We start from the raw sequence: 18159 nt of genomic DNA, 5'->3' as shown, positions 1-18159 counted from the left end.
GATAAGGGTATAATTATGAAACTATCTTCCCTGATTACATAGAAATAATAATATTTCTATAAACTAAGTTCATTTCTAGTTCAAGTCTATTGTTTCATTTAAAATAATATAGAATTGAATATAATTAACTCATTATCTTTCTTTACCGATAAAGGTTAAATATGCACATATTTAGCTCTTGGAGTTTAGGATTTTGCAAATTTGGTGATATGGGTATTTATAAGAGTTGGAACGAAAGAGTCGCATTAAAAACAGCGCGGTTTGATACTTTTAAATGCACAATTCTATTTAATGTTATATATTAATACGTATATAACACAAAAAGTGGACACGTGCTTTGCCTCAGGACATTTCGCCATAGTATATAAATAAGAGATTAATACGTCGTGATTGTTTATTTTTAGTTTAAATTTATTTTCTCTTGAATTTTTTATTTAAAATATATAATGTTAATTACTCTAAAAATAATTAAATTGTTGTTTTCTGTTGGAATAATGATGGGATTATGTCCTAAAATTACAATGCATACTATCAAAATCTCACTATGAAATGAGTTCGAGGTAGAAACAAAAAATAGGTAATATATTTAATATAATAGGAAAAATAAACAAAGACAATTGTTCGAACGGTGGAAGTGCTATTCACTGCTCCGTTATTAATTATCATACGACATTATGGATGATTTATATTGGGAAAGACGCACTCATGGATAGGCGAACATGCATAATATGAGGCAAGATCAGGGATTTTCACTTAGTTATGATCCAGGATGTCTCAGAAGAAGAAGAGGTTAGCTGTACTGATGCAAACCACTGAGATGATTGAGAAAGAAAGGACGGATCATAATAGTATTCAATGCATGTTTTAAGTCATTTGATGGAGTTTAATCACGATTGATTCGAAATTTGCCAATTTTATTTAATAAATAGAACAACTTGAGTCCCCCAAGATAACGTCTCCTTCATAATTATTAGTGATGTGCCATGAGTAAAACTCGTAAATTAGTACTCGTGTTTTGTAAAGTAAATAGAGAAAAAAACTCGGCTCTTGGGCATAAAAAGCAGAGTATCACTCGGAACTCGTCAAAGCCTAGGATTATTCTTCTTCTTTTTTTCCCAGCCCATTATAATATGTAACTAGACTTATTTCCTTTCTTTGCAAAATTAAAAATTTATGTTTTCCAACAGCTAATCTTTGTTTGATTTTTTTAAAGTCTTACGTCAGTACTCGACATTGCATGGAATTACTTATTTATAAGCATCAATGTCTCTCAAAACATATTTGTTACAAGTTATAAGTAGACTATAGTAAAATATTGATTTATTGACTATATAAACTGTTGAGTTACGGTTATGACCACGATTTCAAATAATTAAAACTTATGTTTAGATTAATCCGTGTAACATATACATATTACCAAAACAATTTTGCGTGGTCATCAGTACCTTTAATATCAAATGTGTTATATTCAGCTCGCGGCACATCACTAATAATTATTATGAAACTTTTGACGTCAGTGATATTTTTAGTGTAATTTATTCGGCGTTACCTCGCCAACACAAAAATACCCTTAGTATTTTGTTGTCAGCTGTCGATTGCCTCATCTCGCTTGATACGTCATGGTTATTTCATAATGTATTCGTTTCGACCAAATTGGTTTTGACAAATAAACAATCTAATAATTTATTCTATAATACTTATGCTCCGTTTCTAAAAGGATAGAAATACAATTTATTGTTGATTCCTCGTTCTTTTATATGATATATATATTGGCCGATTTATTATTTCTATAAAGAAATTTTGGCTATCATACACAAATACAAAAGTATAACTACTCTTTTAAAAAATATTACTAAGCAATATTATAATATAGTATTGAATAAACTACTATGTAGATTTTAATAATATCTAATTCATTTTAAAAAGGGTGAAGAAATAATATCACAGTAATAGTCTGGGAGAACATAAGATATAAATGGCAGTTGGTATGATTGACTGATTTGGTCAACTACCAGATGATTTTGATCCTTGTTTCTTTTTCGAGGAAAGGTTGGGTGATACAATAAAGGTTACGTCGTATTTACAATGATTAATTTTCGAAATCTTAAGCAAGTGGAGGACTCAAATATGGTAAACCAATTAAAAGAATTCTCAACTTTTTAAAAGGTAACAACGCCATGAAAAGTTGTTATAATATATTTCAATTATTATTATTATTTGAAGAGTTACTCAGTAAAATTAAGAATTCGCGTAATAATTTATCTATATAGCGACACTAGTATAAATCTATTAACCTTGCAATTCAGTAGTTTTTACATATGTTACAACTGTCCCTGTGGCCAGAAATTCAGAAAGTTAGACTAAATAATATTTTTTGAGAAATGAATTACAATATCCTACAGGGTGTTGAATTCACAGGCCTAATTCCCTTTCATAATCCTCTTTAGGCCCCTGTCTTTGACTAACAACCATATTTTTATGAAGAGTAAATTAATAAATAAAAAAAAATGTGTGGATAGATTTGTACGGAGCGTTACAATATCACAATATTTTAATCAATGTGTTAATTTTGAATTTTTATAAAATTATATCAACTGACAGCCAAATAATCAATAACCCAAATTATATAAGTTATAGAGGGAAAAAACTGACTGCTCTATTATACAAAATATCCTTAAAAATTGCTAATATTCTAAAAAATCATTTTTTATCCAATATCTCGAAGAAAAGTTGACACAAATTATTAGACTTTAAAATGCACTTAAAAAAACGATTGTTTGTGGACGATGGATGAAGTAAACCAGTTGTTACCGACCTCCGGCACGCGAGAGGATTTTATATAGCATTTTTGCAATCGAAAATCATTTGCTAATTCCTTAACTTTCAGTACCTAATTCAGGTTTTTTGACAAAATAAAATTATTTCTAAATTAGTGTTCCGATTCAACTTATTGCTGTTTTTTAATAAAATTGTCATATCTGTTCATTTCACAATTGTTCAGGAGAGGCAAAATAAAATTTTGGTTCTTTAAAATTTATATTAAAGTTATTACTAATAAATAAATGATTCGCTATTTAAGAGATTCTTTTTACATATTGTTCAGGATAACCTTAATTCAATTTTTGAAATATGACCAGATAGCATAGTTATATCGAAAAGAGTGCCGGTATAAAGGTTATGTTAAGGGGAAGGGCTGGTCGGAGTGAGTATGGATGAGTCACCATTAATAGATCCATAAATACTATCGCTGATTTTTTTTTTTTTTTTTTGGGGGCCCTGGCAAAGCGTCTATAACTTGACTTGAAACACTAATGAAATAGAGCTTTTTTATATATGTACACGATGTCATATTTGATAGAAAATATACTTTTGTACATCTTTTTTATTCTAAAAATAACTATTTCTATAAAAAATATAAATTACAAAAAGATGAATAAGATCCCCAATTTAGAGTGAACCATAGATGTATTATCTATGTTGTGAGCCAAATCTTCTTAACACTCTAAATATACTATGCCTGAGCAATAAAGAGGAACTATAAGCCAAAATTATTTGACATAATATAATTTGAGAGATCAGAGTGAATATCGAATTAAAAACCTTCATCAAAAAGCTGTTTCCTCCTCAATCCAAGAGTCTCTATGTCTCCGAATATATGCTTTTCGAATTTCATCATAGCCAAATAAACATAGCATAAATGGAATGGCAGAGAACCACGATACTGGATTCTCTCCTCTGAATTGAAGACCATTATTCAGTCCTGGTATATAAATGATGACAATGATCAAAATTGTTTCAAATATAATAGAAAAATTTAAAGTCCAATTCCCCATTCCGTATTGAAATATTGAAAGCTTTTGGGTTCTGGCCGCAATCAATGTGATCCATTGGCATAAAACAATTGTAAAGACAAAACCAGCTTGACAAGAGTACTGCAATTGTTTCCTTTCTTCATAGGTCCAGTCTTGTAGCCAGGCATCAGATAGATCATTAATAGCTCGAGAATCCCAATACTTTCTTATACCAAGGAGGGTGCTAGGCCAAAAACCATTTTCTGCCATTATTACAAAATATGTGAAAAATCCGGCTGCGGCTTGAAGCAGGCCCATCTGTCCTCCTGATAGGAATAGTAATTTCTCATCAAGCAAATCATCATGTATTGGATGTCGAGGCCCTCTTTTCATAGCCATCATTCTCACCTCTTCCTCCTCATACGCTAGAGAAATTGCAGGAAGAATATCAGTTCCCAAATCAATAACAAGGATACCAAGGGCTCCCAGTGGCAAAGGTATCTGGGCAATGATAAATAAAATAAATGCTCCAAGCTGAGGTATATTGGAGGTTAATGAATAGAAGCAGGCTTTTTTGATATTATCGTAAATAATGCGCCCCTCTTCTATTGCAATGACAATGGAAGAAAAGTTGTCATCGAGTAAAATAATATCCGCACATTCCTTGGCTATATCAGAGCCTGAATATCCCATTGCTATAGCAACATCTGCCTTGCGGAGAGCAGGTGCATCATTGACTCCATCACCAGTCACTGCAACTACGGCTCCCAATCGTTGGCATGCCTCTACCAATGCGACCTTATGCTTTGCGTCAACAGAACAAAAAACAATCTGCTCATAATGAAGGAGAACACTCTCTATTTCTTCATCCGTCATAGTGTCCAATTCATCTCCTGATACCAAACAAGATAATTCTTGTTCATACGACATAAGAGCTGTATTTACATCTGGATTTTCATCATAACCAAGTATCCCAACTGATTTTGCGATAGCCCTGGCTGTAAACCCATTGTCGCCAGTCACCATAATCACTTTAATACCAGCTGCCTGGCATTTAGAAATTGAATCAGGAACAGATGGCCGCGGTGGATCCATCATGGACATCATTCCTAGTAAACGAAAACCTTTAAGAGGAAAATTAACTTTACCACGAGTAGTAAATTCATATTGCCCAAAAGGGTATTGTTGAGGAGGGAGAAAATAATCTGCCACAGCTACAACTTTTTCTCCGAGGCCACCAAGCTCAGATAAATAATAGTAAAAGGCCTCCTTCATTTTTTCGTTTATATTTTGAACCACACCACCTAACACAATGGTTGAGCACCGATTGAAAATAACCTCAGGATCCCCAAAAGCAATGAGGAGATAACCTCTGGATTCATAATCCTCAATCTCATGTATTGAAAGTTGAAACTTGATGATGTTATTGAAAGGTATCTCTGCGACTTTGGGATGTTTTATTCGTAATTTTCGTACGTTCCCTTCAATGCTTTCTGCGCATTTCACCACGGCTACATCAACTGGACTTCCGATGATGTCTGGATTTTCAGGGGTTGATTTAGAAGTAAATTCCGCTCTAGAACACAAGGATACAGCTCTGGCCATATCTTTCCAAGCCAAAGAACTTTTTTCGAAAGATATATTAGGTCTATAGTCAACAGCAGTATCAATTTCCCCCTATATCATTGTCTAACCAAACATGTGCAACTGTTTCCACATTTTTGGTTAGTGTTCCAGTCTTATCAGATAAAATGATTGAGACAGCACCAATAGTTTCAAGTGAATCCAAGGATTTAATAGCACAATTTTGAGCAACAAGTCGTTTGGCTACCACGGACAAGGAGATAGTAACAATAGCTAATAAACCTTCTGGAATGATAGAAACTATAACTCCAATCATGAAAAGAATTGCATCTACCCAAAAATATCCCATTAGAAAAGCTAAAATGAGACCTCCAATTCCACATATTGTTGCAAGCCCTGTTAGAAATACGACAAAATTGGATAATTCCTTCGTTAAAAGAGATGTTTTTTTTCGTATTAGCGTCAGCTTGATCAGCCATTTGTCCTAAAGCCGAAGATACACCGGTATGAGTCACAACACCTTTACAATAACCTTGAACAGCAAATGTTGAACAAAAGATCATATTTTTAGTAAGTAGAATATTATCGTGTGAAAATTGAATGTCTCTTTCTTGGGGTTCAGATTCACCAGTGATAGCAGAGTTATCCACCATAAAGTTTCCTGAACATTCTAATACACGAGCATCAGCAGGAACAAAATCACCTCCTCGAACGAAGATAACATCCCCTGCAATAATTAAAATAAACATTTTGCAAAAAAAAAAAAATCAACAAACCTAAAACAATTTCCTCTGCTAGAATCTCTTCTTCTACGCCATTTCTTAATACTTTGGCCATCTTGGGAACCAAATTTTGATACTGTTTCACGAAGCAAGCTTCTCTGTATTCCTGATAATAAGAAAATAAGCCAGTGCCTAAGATGACAAATAGTAAACATGTGCCTAGATATGCATCATCTGCTGGCGGATTCTCCATTTGACCGCAGTGAATGGAATAATTTGTAAAACAAAGCAAAGCACCAAACCATAGAATGAAGCTACAACCTCCAAACATGTGCTTAGAAACTCGTACCCATTCTGGAACCTCCAGATTCTCACGTATTTCATTAAGTCCATAGAGCTCTTCGTGGGCTCTCACTTGTATATTTGTCAAACCGTTAGCTGGGTCAGTAAGAAGTCGTACAAATAAGTCATGGAGTCCTATTTTGTGTGCATCTTCATTACTAAAAGGATCTGGTCCATCAACATTATCCTGACTCATGTACCGCGAATTATAAGGAGTCTTTCTGAAGGACTTTGTTTCACCAAGGGCAGTACGATTATCATCCCCTAATTCAACGTCAGTCGCTAATATATAGGAATCGTTATCGTTGACGGGAAAATTTCCTAAATTGGACTCCATTTTATTCCAAACTTATGAGGGTTTCACTGATATCATGAGGCTTATTTACACCTATTTGTAAGAAAAATACTATATGAATTAGTGTACCTGACAATAACAACACTCCTGTACCTGGGCTTGTGTGTTCCTCCTTCATTCTCCTTGATATGCCTTTAAAAAGCTAGGAAGGTTACAGTACAGATCAATTCAAAACAATGAAATTCCAGAAATTTGAATATTTATCGATATATATTAATAATATTATATATACAATTTATTTAATTACGAAGCCCCGTAAATTTCAATAATCTCAGTCTCAAACCAATAATAATAATATATTGCATTTCATCGTATGATTAAAATAGACAAGATTCGTCCTATCATTTATACAATTGCAATTAAAATTAGGAAAAGAGAATTAAATAGCGCTAATATTGACTAATAATTGCTGATTGAAGATTAATTGCAATGAATAAATACATTTCATTCTTTAAAGCTACTATATAAAAAGAAATAGACATTTACATGTAGCCAACAAAACATACTTGATATACAGAACGAGAAATGTGAAAACAAGCTAAAAAGTGGGAACAAAAGATTATTTGTTTTGACTTAATAAGAATGACTATTTAATAATATTAAATAGATTAAAATATACTTTTAGCTTAAAATGCCCAATTGACACTTAAATTGAATTTTATATTGTCAAACTCAAGATGAAGTCTTTTTTATTGAATCCTTTTTGTTTAAATTTGTCTTTTTCTTTTGAAGGAAAAGAAGTATTCCTTTGACATTATGGATGGAATTTTTTTTTTTTATAAATCAGGGCACTTATACAATTTTTCATCCGAGAGTTTGGAATCTTAACAAATTGAAGAAAAGCTTCATATTTTAAGTCTTTTTTTAATTCTTAGACAGCTCAATATTTGAGGACTTTTCTAATCAATGTCAACCATCTTGAAAATGATGATTTCTTCTTATGTTTTCCCCATTAGGTACTCAAATACAGTAACTAGTTCTGTTTATAATCCACAGATAGGGTCACTTGTGGCAAAAAAAAAACAACCAACCCCTTTATCATTTCAGAAAACAAACTAATTTAATCAAGGGATATATCAAGCCTAATTGTTGAATTTGAAGCTATTGATATGTTACAAAGTCAAAATAGATTAAACAGCTCTCGGTAACTTAAAAAAAAAAAACCATTACTTAAGTTATTGTCAAAAAGGATTGATGGTACACAGGTTAAATATTTGTATATCATTTTCATAGCTCATTTTAAAATATTTAATAGAAAGTTTAATTTTATTGACTTAATAAGTGTATAAGTACAAGTTGTAACTTGTATAGACAAATTGTACAAGTGGCAACTAGCAAACAACAAAGGAGATGAAACACTTTAAATGAAGAGGTTAATGTACTTATGATGATATAAATGCAATAATTGAGTATTGTTTAATTTAAATGTTCCATATATTATTGGGTTATTTTTGACTTTTTTTGGGGGGAGAAAATAACGCATTGATGAGTACATTATAAAGATCAAATGTCCACAATCACATTACTGGAAAGTATTACAACCTGTACACAACATGTATAAACAATATTTATGTAGTCGTGGGAATTATGCAGATAACCGATACTTCAAAAGTAGCAGATCTTTGCCTACTATAGCGTTGCATCGGTATACTTTGATTGGGATTATAAACTTAATCTCCGAGAAATGTATAGTAAGACTCTATTTTCTTTCATGGTAAACTTGAGATTTTATTCAATATAATATTAATATTTGAGAAAGTCAGTATGATGAATCTTTATCTGAATCATGCATTCCTACATGACAGTTAACACAAAACATACAAACACAAAAATACTGCCTACTATAACTATTTTGATCAAAATAAAATTCCTCTTGTTTCTTTTTTTCTTTTTAAGATCAATCAGGGATTCAAACAATACATTATTAAAATAATTATCCACTTCAGGATTCTGCTTTAATTGAAGAAGACCTTAATGTTGTTATTCGAATTCTACACCTTTTTTTTCTCGTGTTGAAGATAGAGGTTTGCTTGGGTTGGCTGGTGGATTTGGAAATATCTCAGGGACTCAATCTTCGTAGTTGTAGAGTTTGAGCTTCCCTCTTCATTTGACTCAGCAAATCACAACTTTCATTCATAAAACAGCCTGGATGAAAATGGAGAAAACAAATTGTCGGCTGCGTTTTTGAATTTGATGAACATTTATAGTCTTTTTTTATTTATGTATAGCTTGTACTCAAAGATTTCTTTTATATGGGTCATAAGTCATGACTCACATAAGGGATCTTGGAAACGTGATATTTTTACTTTATATACTAGTAATAGTCTTTCAATAGTTGTTACTTTAAAATGTTACAGCCTTTGGTCTTTGATTGGTACGGCCTGACTTATAAGCGGGAATAATATAACGATCAGGCATTGTCAATATATGTATGTATGAAATGGTTGAAAAAATTTCAGATACTTTTTGATCTCACTAGAAAAATTGGAGAGAAAAAGAGTTGTAGTAAAAATTAATAAGGAATGAGGGACAACTCGTGTACGCATTCACGTATCAAAATAAGCTTCTCTTATGAAGAATACCATTAGATTAGTCTCAGCTACACACAAAAACAGATTTATTTTTGGTAACCAGGGACGAGACTGAAAGATGTATTCAACCTTAGTGTCAAAAGCAACATAGCTTAATCTTATCTACACTCAAACAAAGTGACTTTCCTCCGATATAATATGAAACAAGCCATTTTAAATTTATGTAGTAGTAAGATTTGAGTTTTTAATTATGAGAAATTACAATTAGATGACTAAAAATTATAATTATTTATTTCACATAATGGACTTCATATAGAATAATGCAACAAAAGTTATATTAATGAATATTATAAATAGCAAATGCATTTTAAAGAAAAGATACATGAGTTCCACATATTATCTAACAAATGCTGAAACATGAAATCAAGACAAAAGTATTTGGAAAATTTCGCCATCTCCCTGATTAGACAATTCTATTTTTTTAAACAAAAGATAAATATATAACGCTTGATAAAACTGAAAAATTAAATCAATGTCAATAAAGAAAAAAAAGTAAGCAAAAATAATTACTCAATAACGTCGCCCCTTGTTCCTTTTATATTAAGTGAGTTGTAGAAAAAAATATTAAAACACATAGTTGTTCGATTTTGTTATTTATATATATATAATAATAATAATATTGAAGTATTTATAATAAAATATAACTAAAAACAGGATTTCTAAACCACGACGCAAGTATATTATTTATATATATAATTATTCCCTTTTTCTCTACTTCTATAACAATGCACATGAAAAGAAAAAATTGCTATTATTTTTTTTTCAGGGGGGAAATCAACTTAAACAATTCTCAGATAAATTAAAAACTTCATAATTATTAATGTTCTCCGTCTTGAAGTGACGTTTACATGCTGTAGCCTTGATATGAGGGGATTCCACCAGGAGGCACGAAAGAATTCCCACTAAAATTTGCACTTACAGCACCAGGATTTGCTCCTTGATTATTAAAATTCATAGGACCGGTCAACATCAACTGCGATTGATTATCTACGGATGAATAATTATATAATGAAAAAAAGATTCAGCAAACTCGAGTAAAGAAAGAACACTTACCCATGACAACAGGTTTATACTCTTGCTCTTGTTTCTCCTCCATTCGAGTCACTTCAGACTCTACGAGTTTTTCAACCTTTGACGTATACTCTCGCATGACTTGAATGAGATAAGGCATTGCAAAATCCATTATATTATGCCTCCAGGCGAGTTCTAGGATAACGTCGGGATGAAGAAGGTCGTAGCATTGAAACAAGCAAGCTGCAAAACAGTCATAAGCCTTCTTGTCTAGGAAGTAAGACAGTAGCTCTTCTGCGACCTCAGCATTTTTGCTATCGGCTGCGTATTCCATAGCATCTTTGAAAAGACTATCTGTTTTACAAAGCTCAACACTCTGTTTCCATCTATTATTTCCTTTGTATAAATATGCGGCAATGCGTCGGAATTCAATTAACTCATGTTTTTCTAGTGTTTGAGCTAATGAAATATTATCAAAGTTATCAAAAGCGTCGATAGATGTTTTTAAAATATTAAAGTCTTCTTCGTCTATGAGTAATCCATTCAATGCTTCATTTACAGCTTTGTTGTTTAAATTTTGAACCGAGCGCAAATAAGGCTTCACAAGCTGCAAATGATTGACCTAAAGAAGTGGGTAAATCATTAATTTAATGTTCAATTTAATAAAATAGAAATAAGAACTTACTTTAGTAAAAAATGCGACGGCACGGGTATGATCCATTCGAGGAGCAAGCACAAGAAGCAAATCATTTAACATCATAGGTTTATAGTCGAGATAAAACTGAATAGCCTTATAATACAGTTCAATATTAGCAACTTTCGTGATGATATCCTTAAAATGGGACTCTTTCCAGGCTTCCGTGGGATGAGCCATCATAGACAAGACAGCATTATCATATTCTTCGTATTTATCATATAGGAAAACAAGCTCTGCCCATAAGTGAGCTTGCTCTGCGGCACGAAGTACCTAAATTAAAATGATCACATAGTAAAAAGCTTTTTTTCCCCCCTAATTATAATGAATACCTTTGGAATGTTGACCCGAGACCAAAAATGTTCTAGATGTTCTCTCAGTTTGGAAGGCTTATATTTAGAATACAAGATAGCAAGCTCCGTGAACATACCCATATGAGCTCTCTCTAATCCAAGTGAAGCTTCTAGGAGAGCCATTAATTCTTCGAAATAGCCTTTATCTTGGTAATAATTGATGAGATCCTCCAACTCATCAGCATGAACGACTATGTGTATACCGCACATTTGAGCCAACCTAAATTCGTTATTTTCCACACATGCGAAACAAACCTCCTTCCATGTTCTTGTACTAAAAAAAAGAAAACGGTAACAATAACATAGTATTAACAAAAAATATTGAAGTAGTTTTACCAATTAGCTTTTCTTGCACTTTCTACAGATCCTTGATAATCTTTCAGATAAACCAAAGTGATAGCCAGTTTGGCAAAATTGGAAACATTTTTGTAAAATAGTTTAGCTGCTTCATACATTTTTCCATCGAAACACCGATCTCCTATCTAAAAAGTTTTGATGAAAGTATTTAAATGATAAGTTCATGAAAATAAAAACAAAGTAATTTACTTTCAAAAAATCAGCGTGATTAGGTGAAGTAATAAAATCTTCCAAATCTGCCAGTCTGTTCGTTTTAGCATATGCATAGATAAGTTCTGATTCTATGTAAGTGTCTCTTGCTTTCTTTCTTGCCATTTGTAGATATCGTACTAAATCTTCCCAATTATTTGTTCTTGTAGTTGTCTCTACTACATCCAAGTAGTCAGTAGGGTCGTTTGCTTTAATGAAAGAGTCAATAGCCTCTTTCACCATGTCCTGCTTTAGCTGCGCTTTGCCTAATTGACTCCAAACAGCAGGTTCATTGCATCTTTCAGCAAATTCATAGGCTCTATTAAATTAAATTAACAAAGGTTGCACGTTTCATTTCAAATTATATTAAATACAATGTACCTATCTAAATTCCCAACTTTCTCAATTAGAACTTGAACAGCAGATGAGTTGACGTCGAATTTCTTGAATATAGCAAAAGCTTCTTCATATAATTGATTTTGAATTGCTATATTCGCAATATCTGGGGCATCATAATTGTCTAACTTATCAATGTATTCCATGACTTTTTTTGTATCTGCTTTGATTGCCGTCAAAATCAAAAGATTTTGCAAATTTCTAAATATAAATAAGACATAATTATAAGAATATCCTAGCTAGAATATTAATCAAAATACAAACGAAAACAAAATCCCATTAAACGAAGACTGATATGGTCAGACCAGGGTTTAAGTATCTGCTGGCTGTGATTTATTGACAATTACTCAACCGCAGCCATCAGATACCCCCACCCAAGCAGACAAAATTTAGTTAGATTAAAATAAAATAGAGTATAAGTCATACCTGTGATCACTGAAAGTCGAGCTATCAATGACTATCTTCTCCAATAATTCAATTAATTCATTTGGTAAATCTGCTGCCATAAATGCTTTCACAGTAACAGATATATCTTCAGGATCAATAGTTTCAGCTAAGGCAGTTTGAACAACTTGATCAATAAGTGGACGTCTATGAACATTCTCATCATTTAATACTTCAGCCCAAAGATCTGTATCTCTCCTTCGAACCAAGTAGCGAGCCTCTGATTTGAAGAGTGAATTTTCATTACATACGGAAATCAGTTCTCTATCACATTTCCCTCTCTCATAAGCTACACAAGCCAAATGAGGATCTCTTTTTTCACAGTAACGTCCAACAACAGAACTATCGTAGTGAGAATTTTCCCTATAAAAAAACACTGTTAGATAAAAAAGTTATGAAAACAAATTCGTTTATTTCTTACTTCAAAAATCGCTCAGGATTATTGTTGGAATCAATGTAAATTTTCGCAAGAGCATTATGGGTGGCTGGCTCCTCAGATCCTTCATGTACTCTAGTCTCAAGCCAAGGCAAAATTAGTTTCAAACGATTACGCTTTTCCACCTCTTCAACGAGTTCATCAGTGTTAAACTGTCCTTTGACAACTGCAATAAGATTCTTGATGATGTCTTCTGAACAATCGACATCCATAAGACCTCCAACAACAACTGGAAGTCTGGATGGATTAACCTTTTGTACATAAATCTCTATGTACTTCTGCAAATTGCTTCGATACAAATAAAGAACAAGGTCATGAACAAAATCAAATCTATCGCAGACTATAATAAGGGGAAGTTGATCAGACAACTTTGCTTCTTTAAGGAAATTTTTCACTCTTTCAGGATTGTAGCAGTTACTTTCCCTACAAATACGTTCAACTTCTTTAATTTGACCAGTTTTACAAGCAGCTTCAATATATTTAAAGTGAACCTCAGGATCTTGACTGAAATTAACTATACTTCCGAGGAAATAAAACAGACCTTCATAACTTTTAAAGTTTTCAAATAGATCAATAAGAGAATTAGTTGTCAGCTGCTCGTGGTATTTTGTGGCTATTTGAACACAAACTTGAAGATTTTGCCTCAAATTTACTTGAAGCATACTTTTAAGACATTCCAAACTATCATCAACACCAAGGGATCCAAAAAAATTAACCAACCAATCAGCATTTAGAAGATGAGTGTGCACTACAGCTCTTTTGATATCATACAAGTCGGTATAATGCTCCAAAGCTCGTTGCAAAAGACCGGCCTTTTCACATAACTGTGCGATGTGAGCTTTGTCATAATAAGTAAACATTTGATTACCCATAATGGCGTCGGCTACTTGAGGAGCAGCCATTAAATTCATTTCTAATAACCTAGTTTGAAGAGGTCCTTCAGAAGGTCGATTGTTTTTTAACGCTTCCAAAAGAAAAGCGGTACATTGCTGAACCATGTTTTTCTCCATGAAAACATCAACGACTTGGCTAATTTCAGCTAGTGGTTCATCATCAACTACAAGCATCTGCGCAAACTGAGCTCCAGAATCAGGATTGGTGCGCATAATATTACGAAGAATAAAAATATAATCTGGTGTATAACCGACTTTTTTGGCATAAAGTACTATTTTTTGGTATTGCCCTGTCTCTGCGAAACACATGGTTACTTTATTTGGTACATTAGCACGTAAATAAACGGAGAGAGCAAGAGTCGGATCAGTAGCTTTGACTAAGTCACCCAATTCTTCAGAACATTGAAGTTTATCCTCTTTAAGCCATTTTTCGAGTAACTGCTTCCGGTTTTGTTGAATAACTGGCCTACATAACTCCCAAGGACTCATATTTATTAAGTTGTCCTTGATCTAAAAGAATTCCAAAATATTGAAGAAGAGGAGAGGTTTGACCAGGTTGAGATTGAACTTGTTGAAATTTTGCTATAGTTTGTGGAGTTCTCAAACTTCCTTTGGGTGCATTCGCAGCAATCTATAACAATGATACATTTGAGGAACAAATCGAATAAGCACAATTAACTTATTTTTTTTTAAACATTGTGAAAAAGTAAGTAATTTTCAAAATTACATTGTGGTTGATTTAAAAGAGTTTGTCAAGTGTATTACACTCAATTATTTGTTAGAACAATAGAGACACAAATCGATGCTTACCTTAGCTGCTTCTGAGTATTGTCCATTGGAAAAAAGTGTGTTAAATTTCTTTATAAGTAGGTCGTCCGCTCCACCTAAATTATTTCTTACAGCGAATCTGAGTGCCATTTCTGGATTATTTAGATTAGTAGAAATATAATTGATGATGTTATCTTCATCCACTGAAACAGAGAGAACCTGTCCTTTCCTATTAACGCCGATTATACCATTGGTAGGTTCATGAGGAGCAGTTACAAAAATGGTTTCAGCACTAATTCGATTCATGTAAATACAGTTTCCACTTTCAATATCATAGAGATGCACATAGCCATATTTGGTGATTAAATAAACCACCCCGTGTTTTTCACTAACCTGTCAAAGGAATAAATAAATATATATATAAATATTAGAAGGTTTCCCTCGGCATTATGCACTCTGAAAGATTATACATAAATCAGATAAATATTCCTTAGAAGCTGTACATAGAACACTTGAATATTTGTAAGGGGCGTTTCAGCACAAAATGTATAGAAAAGTAGAGGGGAATCGTACCTGCATAGCAACTGGGAAATCATTCAGAGCCTCTGGAGGGAAAAAAACATCGACGGCTTTTTTTTGAAAGGATTGATTTCCGGAAGGTGAGTTTCCAACTTCGATGATGTGCAACTTTCCCCCCTGTGCTCCACGTACAGCAAAACAGAACAAAGTGGAATCCGCTGGATTCCCTTCCATTCTGAACTGAATGAAGGACGCAGCGTGGCCCTCAATGGGCTGGCTCACTTTTCTTTCTTCTGAATAGAGTTGCATATTCCCCACAACACGATTCATCTGTGCGGTTATGCCAATGAGAAGAAGCCAATTCTGAGCTGCATCCGTTCGGTAGTTGATGATTTGACAGCCTTGGAGAGAAGAAAGGCGGTCAAAGACCTTTTGGGGCTGCGAGTCTCCTTCCACGCTCCAATGGTACACCGTCGTCTCCGTCACCAGAGCGATCGTGTTGAGGTTGATCCACTTCCAAAACACGACGTCATCCTGCATTATGTGCGCCTTCATCTTAGACTTCATCTCGATGTTAAAGATTTGAAGCGTCTTCTGAGCCTTGAGCGCTATCACTTTGGAAGCAGGATTCATTATGGCGGAATCTGCAGTGATGGGGCGCCGCGTGGGATTGGAGGGATCCGCCATGTCGATTATCACCACTTGATTCGTGTCCCCCACCTTTTCCCTCACGCAGATGTACTTGTCAGACTCCATCGTGAGGGACGCGAACGTCACATTGCTAGAGTTAATGCCCACATTCGTCAACTGCAAGCAAAATACACACATTAGTCCACCCAATATCAAGCATTTTACACACAACCCCACCACTCACCTGAAGATGCTCCTGGAATTTGATGGGGAGCAGGGCATTGCTCGCTCCAGAGGACGACATCTTGATTACGCCTCCGCCTTCCACTTTGACCGATTTAATATCACTCCTCACCTAAGAATCAATTAGAGCTACGGAAGTTAATTTCATTAACCAATGGAACACTCCACTCCACTTCAATTCACTTGACTTGACTAAAACTACACTGAGCACTTCAAACTACCTCCTCTCTCGTCTCTAAAGAGTTCAGTCGTTCCAACAGTCCTTTTCTACTTCTTCTCGCCTTTTTTTTGATGACGAGTAAGATTTTTTTTTTTTTTTTTTTTAAAGTTTCTCCCCCGAATGAATTCAAAGGAAAAGGCAGACTTGGCTCAACTCCCCTAGCTTCACTACTCTATTCAGGCGGGGGGGGCGTGTTTCCTCATACCCAATCAAAACCTACCTTCAACTATAAGTAACAAAAACTCCTTCTCTTTCTCTTCCTTTAATTTCTTAAGGCTAACAATAACTCGCTCTTCGTCTGTCTCTCCTTCCTTCCCTCTATCCCCTTCGTATATCTCCTCCACTTTTCAGGGAAACACTCTTCTTATCTCTTCCAGTCGATTCCTCTCCTCCAAAATGTCTCCGGTGAATCAAGTAAAGGAACGATCAAGGATCCCCTTCAAAGTCACTCTCTAACTCAGTAGTTAAGATTTTCTACTAGGAGCAAAAGTCAAGACCGCAACCACTACTTTGAAGGGCTTCTGTCCCTCTTTCTCCTTTAATCTCTCTTTCTCCTTCTTTTCTCTCTTTCCCTAAATTGGCCGTCATGGCCCTCTTGAATAGTCCCTTATTTGTAATGATATGCAATTCAAACCCGAACCGATTCAAATCCTTATTTTTTTTTTCTCCTGAAAAACAACTACATCCATATCACTACTACAAAAAGGATCTATGACACATTCAGCTACAACAGGGTATTTCTATTCTATTATGTCTATGTCACTCATGAATAAAGTACTTACCTGACAAGCTGCCTATAGGCTATAATAAGTAACTGAGGTCATTTTTTATACCGGCCGCGTGGGTTCAATGTGTTTCTTATTGTTGTTATTTGAAGGTGAATTTATTACAGAGAAATCCGCTACTAAAATGTTTTCCTAGAATTATGCTTAATCACCATGAAAGTAGTTATTTTAATATTATTATTAAATGTAAATATATATACCTTTCCTAAATATAAGAAGTAGTGTTCGAGGAGTATACCTTATAATTTTTAAAGGGGGAGAAATATTTGTAACACACTTATAAATTATTTTATTAAAAGGGGGAGTTTTTGTTCCATGAATGAGTTTGTTATGAATTGAAACCGCTTCATTATATCCCAATTCATACGTTGGCTAATCACATTGATAAAATATGTTAGTTCTTTGATTACTTAGTAATATAATATAAATTGAATTTTTTTTCAGGGAGGAGTGTCTTTGCATATAATTTATAGACATCGAATATATACTTTTCATATCAAAAACGTACAATTATTCTGTTATTAATTGTAAAGAAGCATTTACTAATTCTGACACATTCATTTCGTTGAATATTAAATCCAATGCCCAGCGCCTATGAACAGATCGGTCATTAAATATTAGAACACCTATAATGAAAATCATTTATTCACACAAATTTGATAAAATAAAACGCCACATCTTTTCTATTCATGATGGGTTATACAAAATACTTTTATAATTATAGCACAGATACATTTTCAATAATAATAATATTAAAAAAAAAACAACAGATGGCAAATTAGTTAGTCATCAATTATACAACTTTAAACTGTATGAAAGTATATAACTCAATAAAT

At 33.6% G+C, this 18159-nt stretch overlaps 3 protein-coding genes across 3 annotated transcripts; all 3 read right to left on the bottom strand.

Moving 5' to 3' along the window:
* Positions 1 to 3251: 3251 nt before the first annotated feature.
* Positions 3252 to 6827, bottom strand: LOC121116349 (sodium/potassium-transporting ATPase subunit alpha). The gene is made up of 2 exons (XM_040710586.2): positions 6152 to 6827; positions 3252 to 6102 (listed from the first exon to the last, which is right to left on the bottom strand). The coding sequence occupies exon 2, from the start codon at positions 5394 to 5396 to the stop codon at positions 3606 to 3608; it is 1791 nt and encodes a 596-aa protein (XP_040566520.1). The 5' UTR covers positions 5397 to 6102; positions 6152 to 6827; the 3' UTR covers positions 3252 to 3605.
* On the bottom strand, positions 5458 to 6776 carry LOC121116232 (sodium/potassium-transporting ATPase subunit alpha-like). Its single transcript, XM_040710479.1, has 3 exons — positions 6152 to 6776; positions 5710 to 6102; positions 5458 to 5660 (listed from the first exon to the last, which is right to left on the bottom strand). The coding sequence occupies exons 1-3, from the start codon at positions 6774 to 6776 to the stop codon at positions 5458 to 5460; spliced, it is 1221 nt and encodes a 406-aa protein (XP_040566413.1).
* A 2771-nt stretch (positions 6828 to 9598) lies between the features above and the next one.
* Positions 9599 to 16618, bottom strand: Chc (clathrin heavy chain). Its single transcript, XM_040710585.2, is given in 13 exon segments — positions 9599 to 10372; positions 10439 to 11018; positions 11082 to 11363; positions 11423 to 11717; positions 11780 to 11925; positions 11990 to 12308; positions 12371 to 12586; positions 12812 to 13192; positions 13251 to 14635; positions 14637 to 14789; positions 14969 to 15319; positions 15500 to 16252; positions 16320 to 16618. Coding segments are annotated over 13 exon segments (5064 nt in total). The 5' UTR covers positions 16380 to 16618; the 3' UTR covers positions 9599 to 10229.
* Between the last annotated feature and the right edge of the window lie 1541 nt (positions 16619 to 18159).

Source organism: Lepeophtheirus salmonis, chromosome 4, assembly GCF_016086655.4.
Source record: "Lepeophtheirus salmonis chromosome 4, UVic_Lsal_1.4, whole genome shotgun sequence".
In the NCBI taxonomy this organism is placed as follows: Eukaryota; Metazoa; Arthropoda; class Copepoda; order Siphonostomatoida; family Caligidae; genus Lepeophtheirus; species Lepeophtheirus salmonis.
This window is presented reverse-complemented; position numbering and strand designations above follow the sequence as displayed.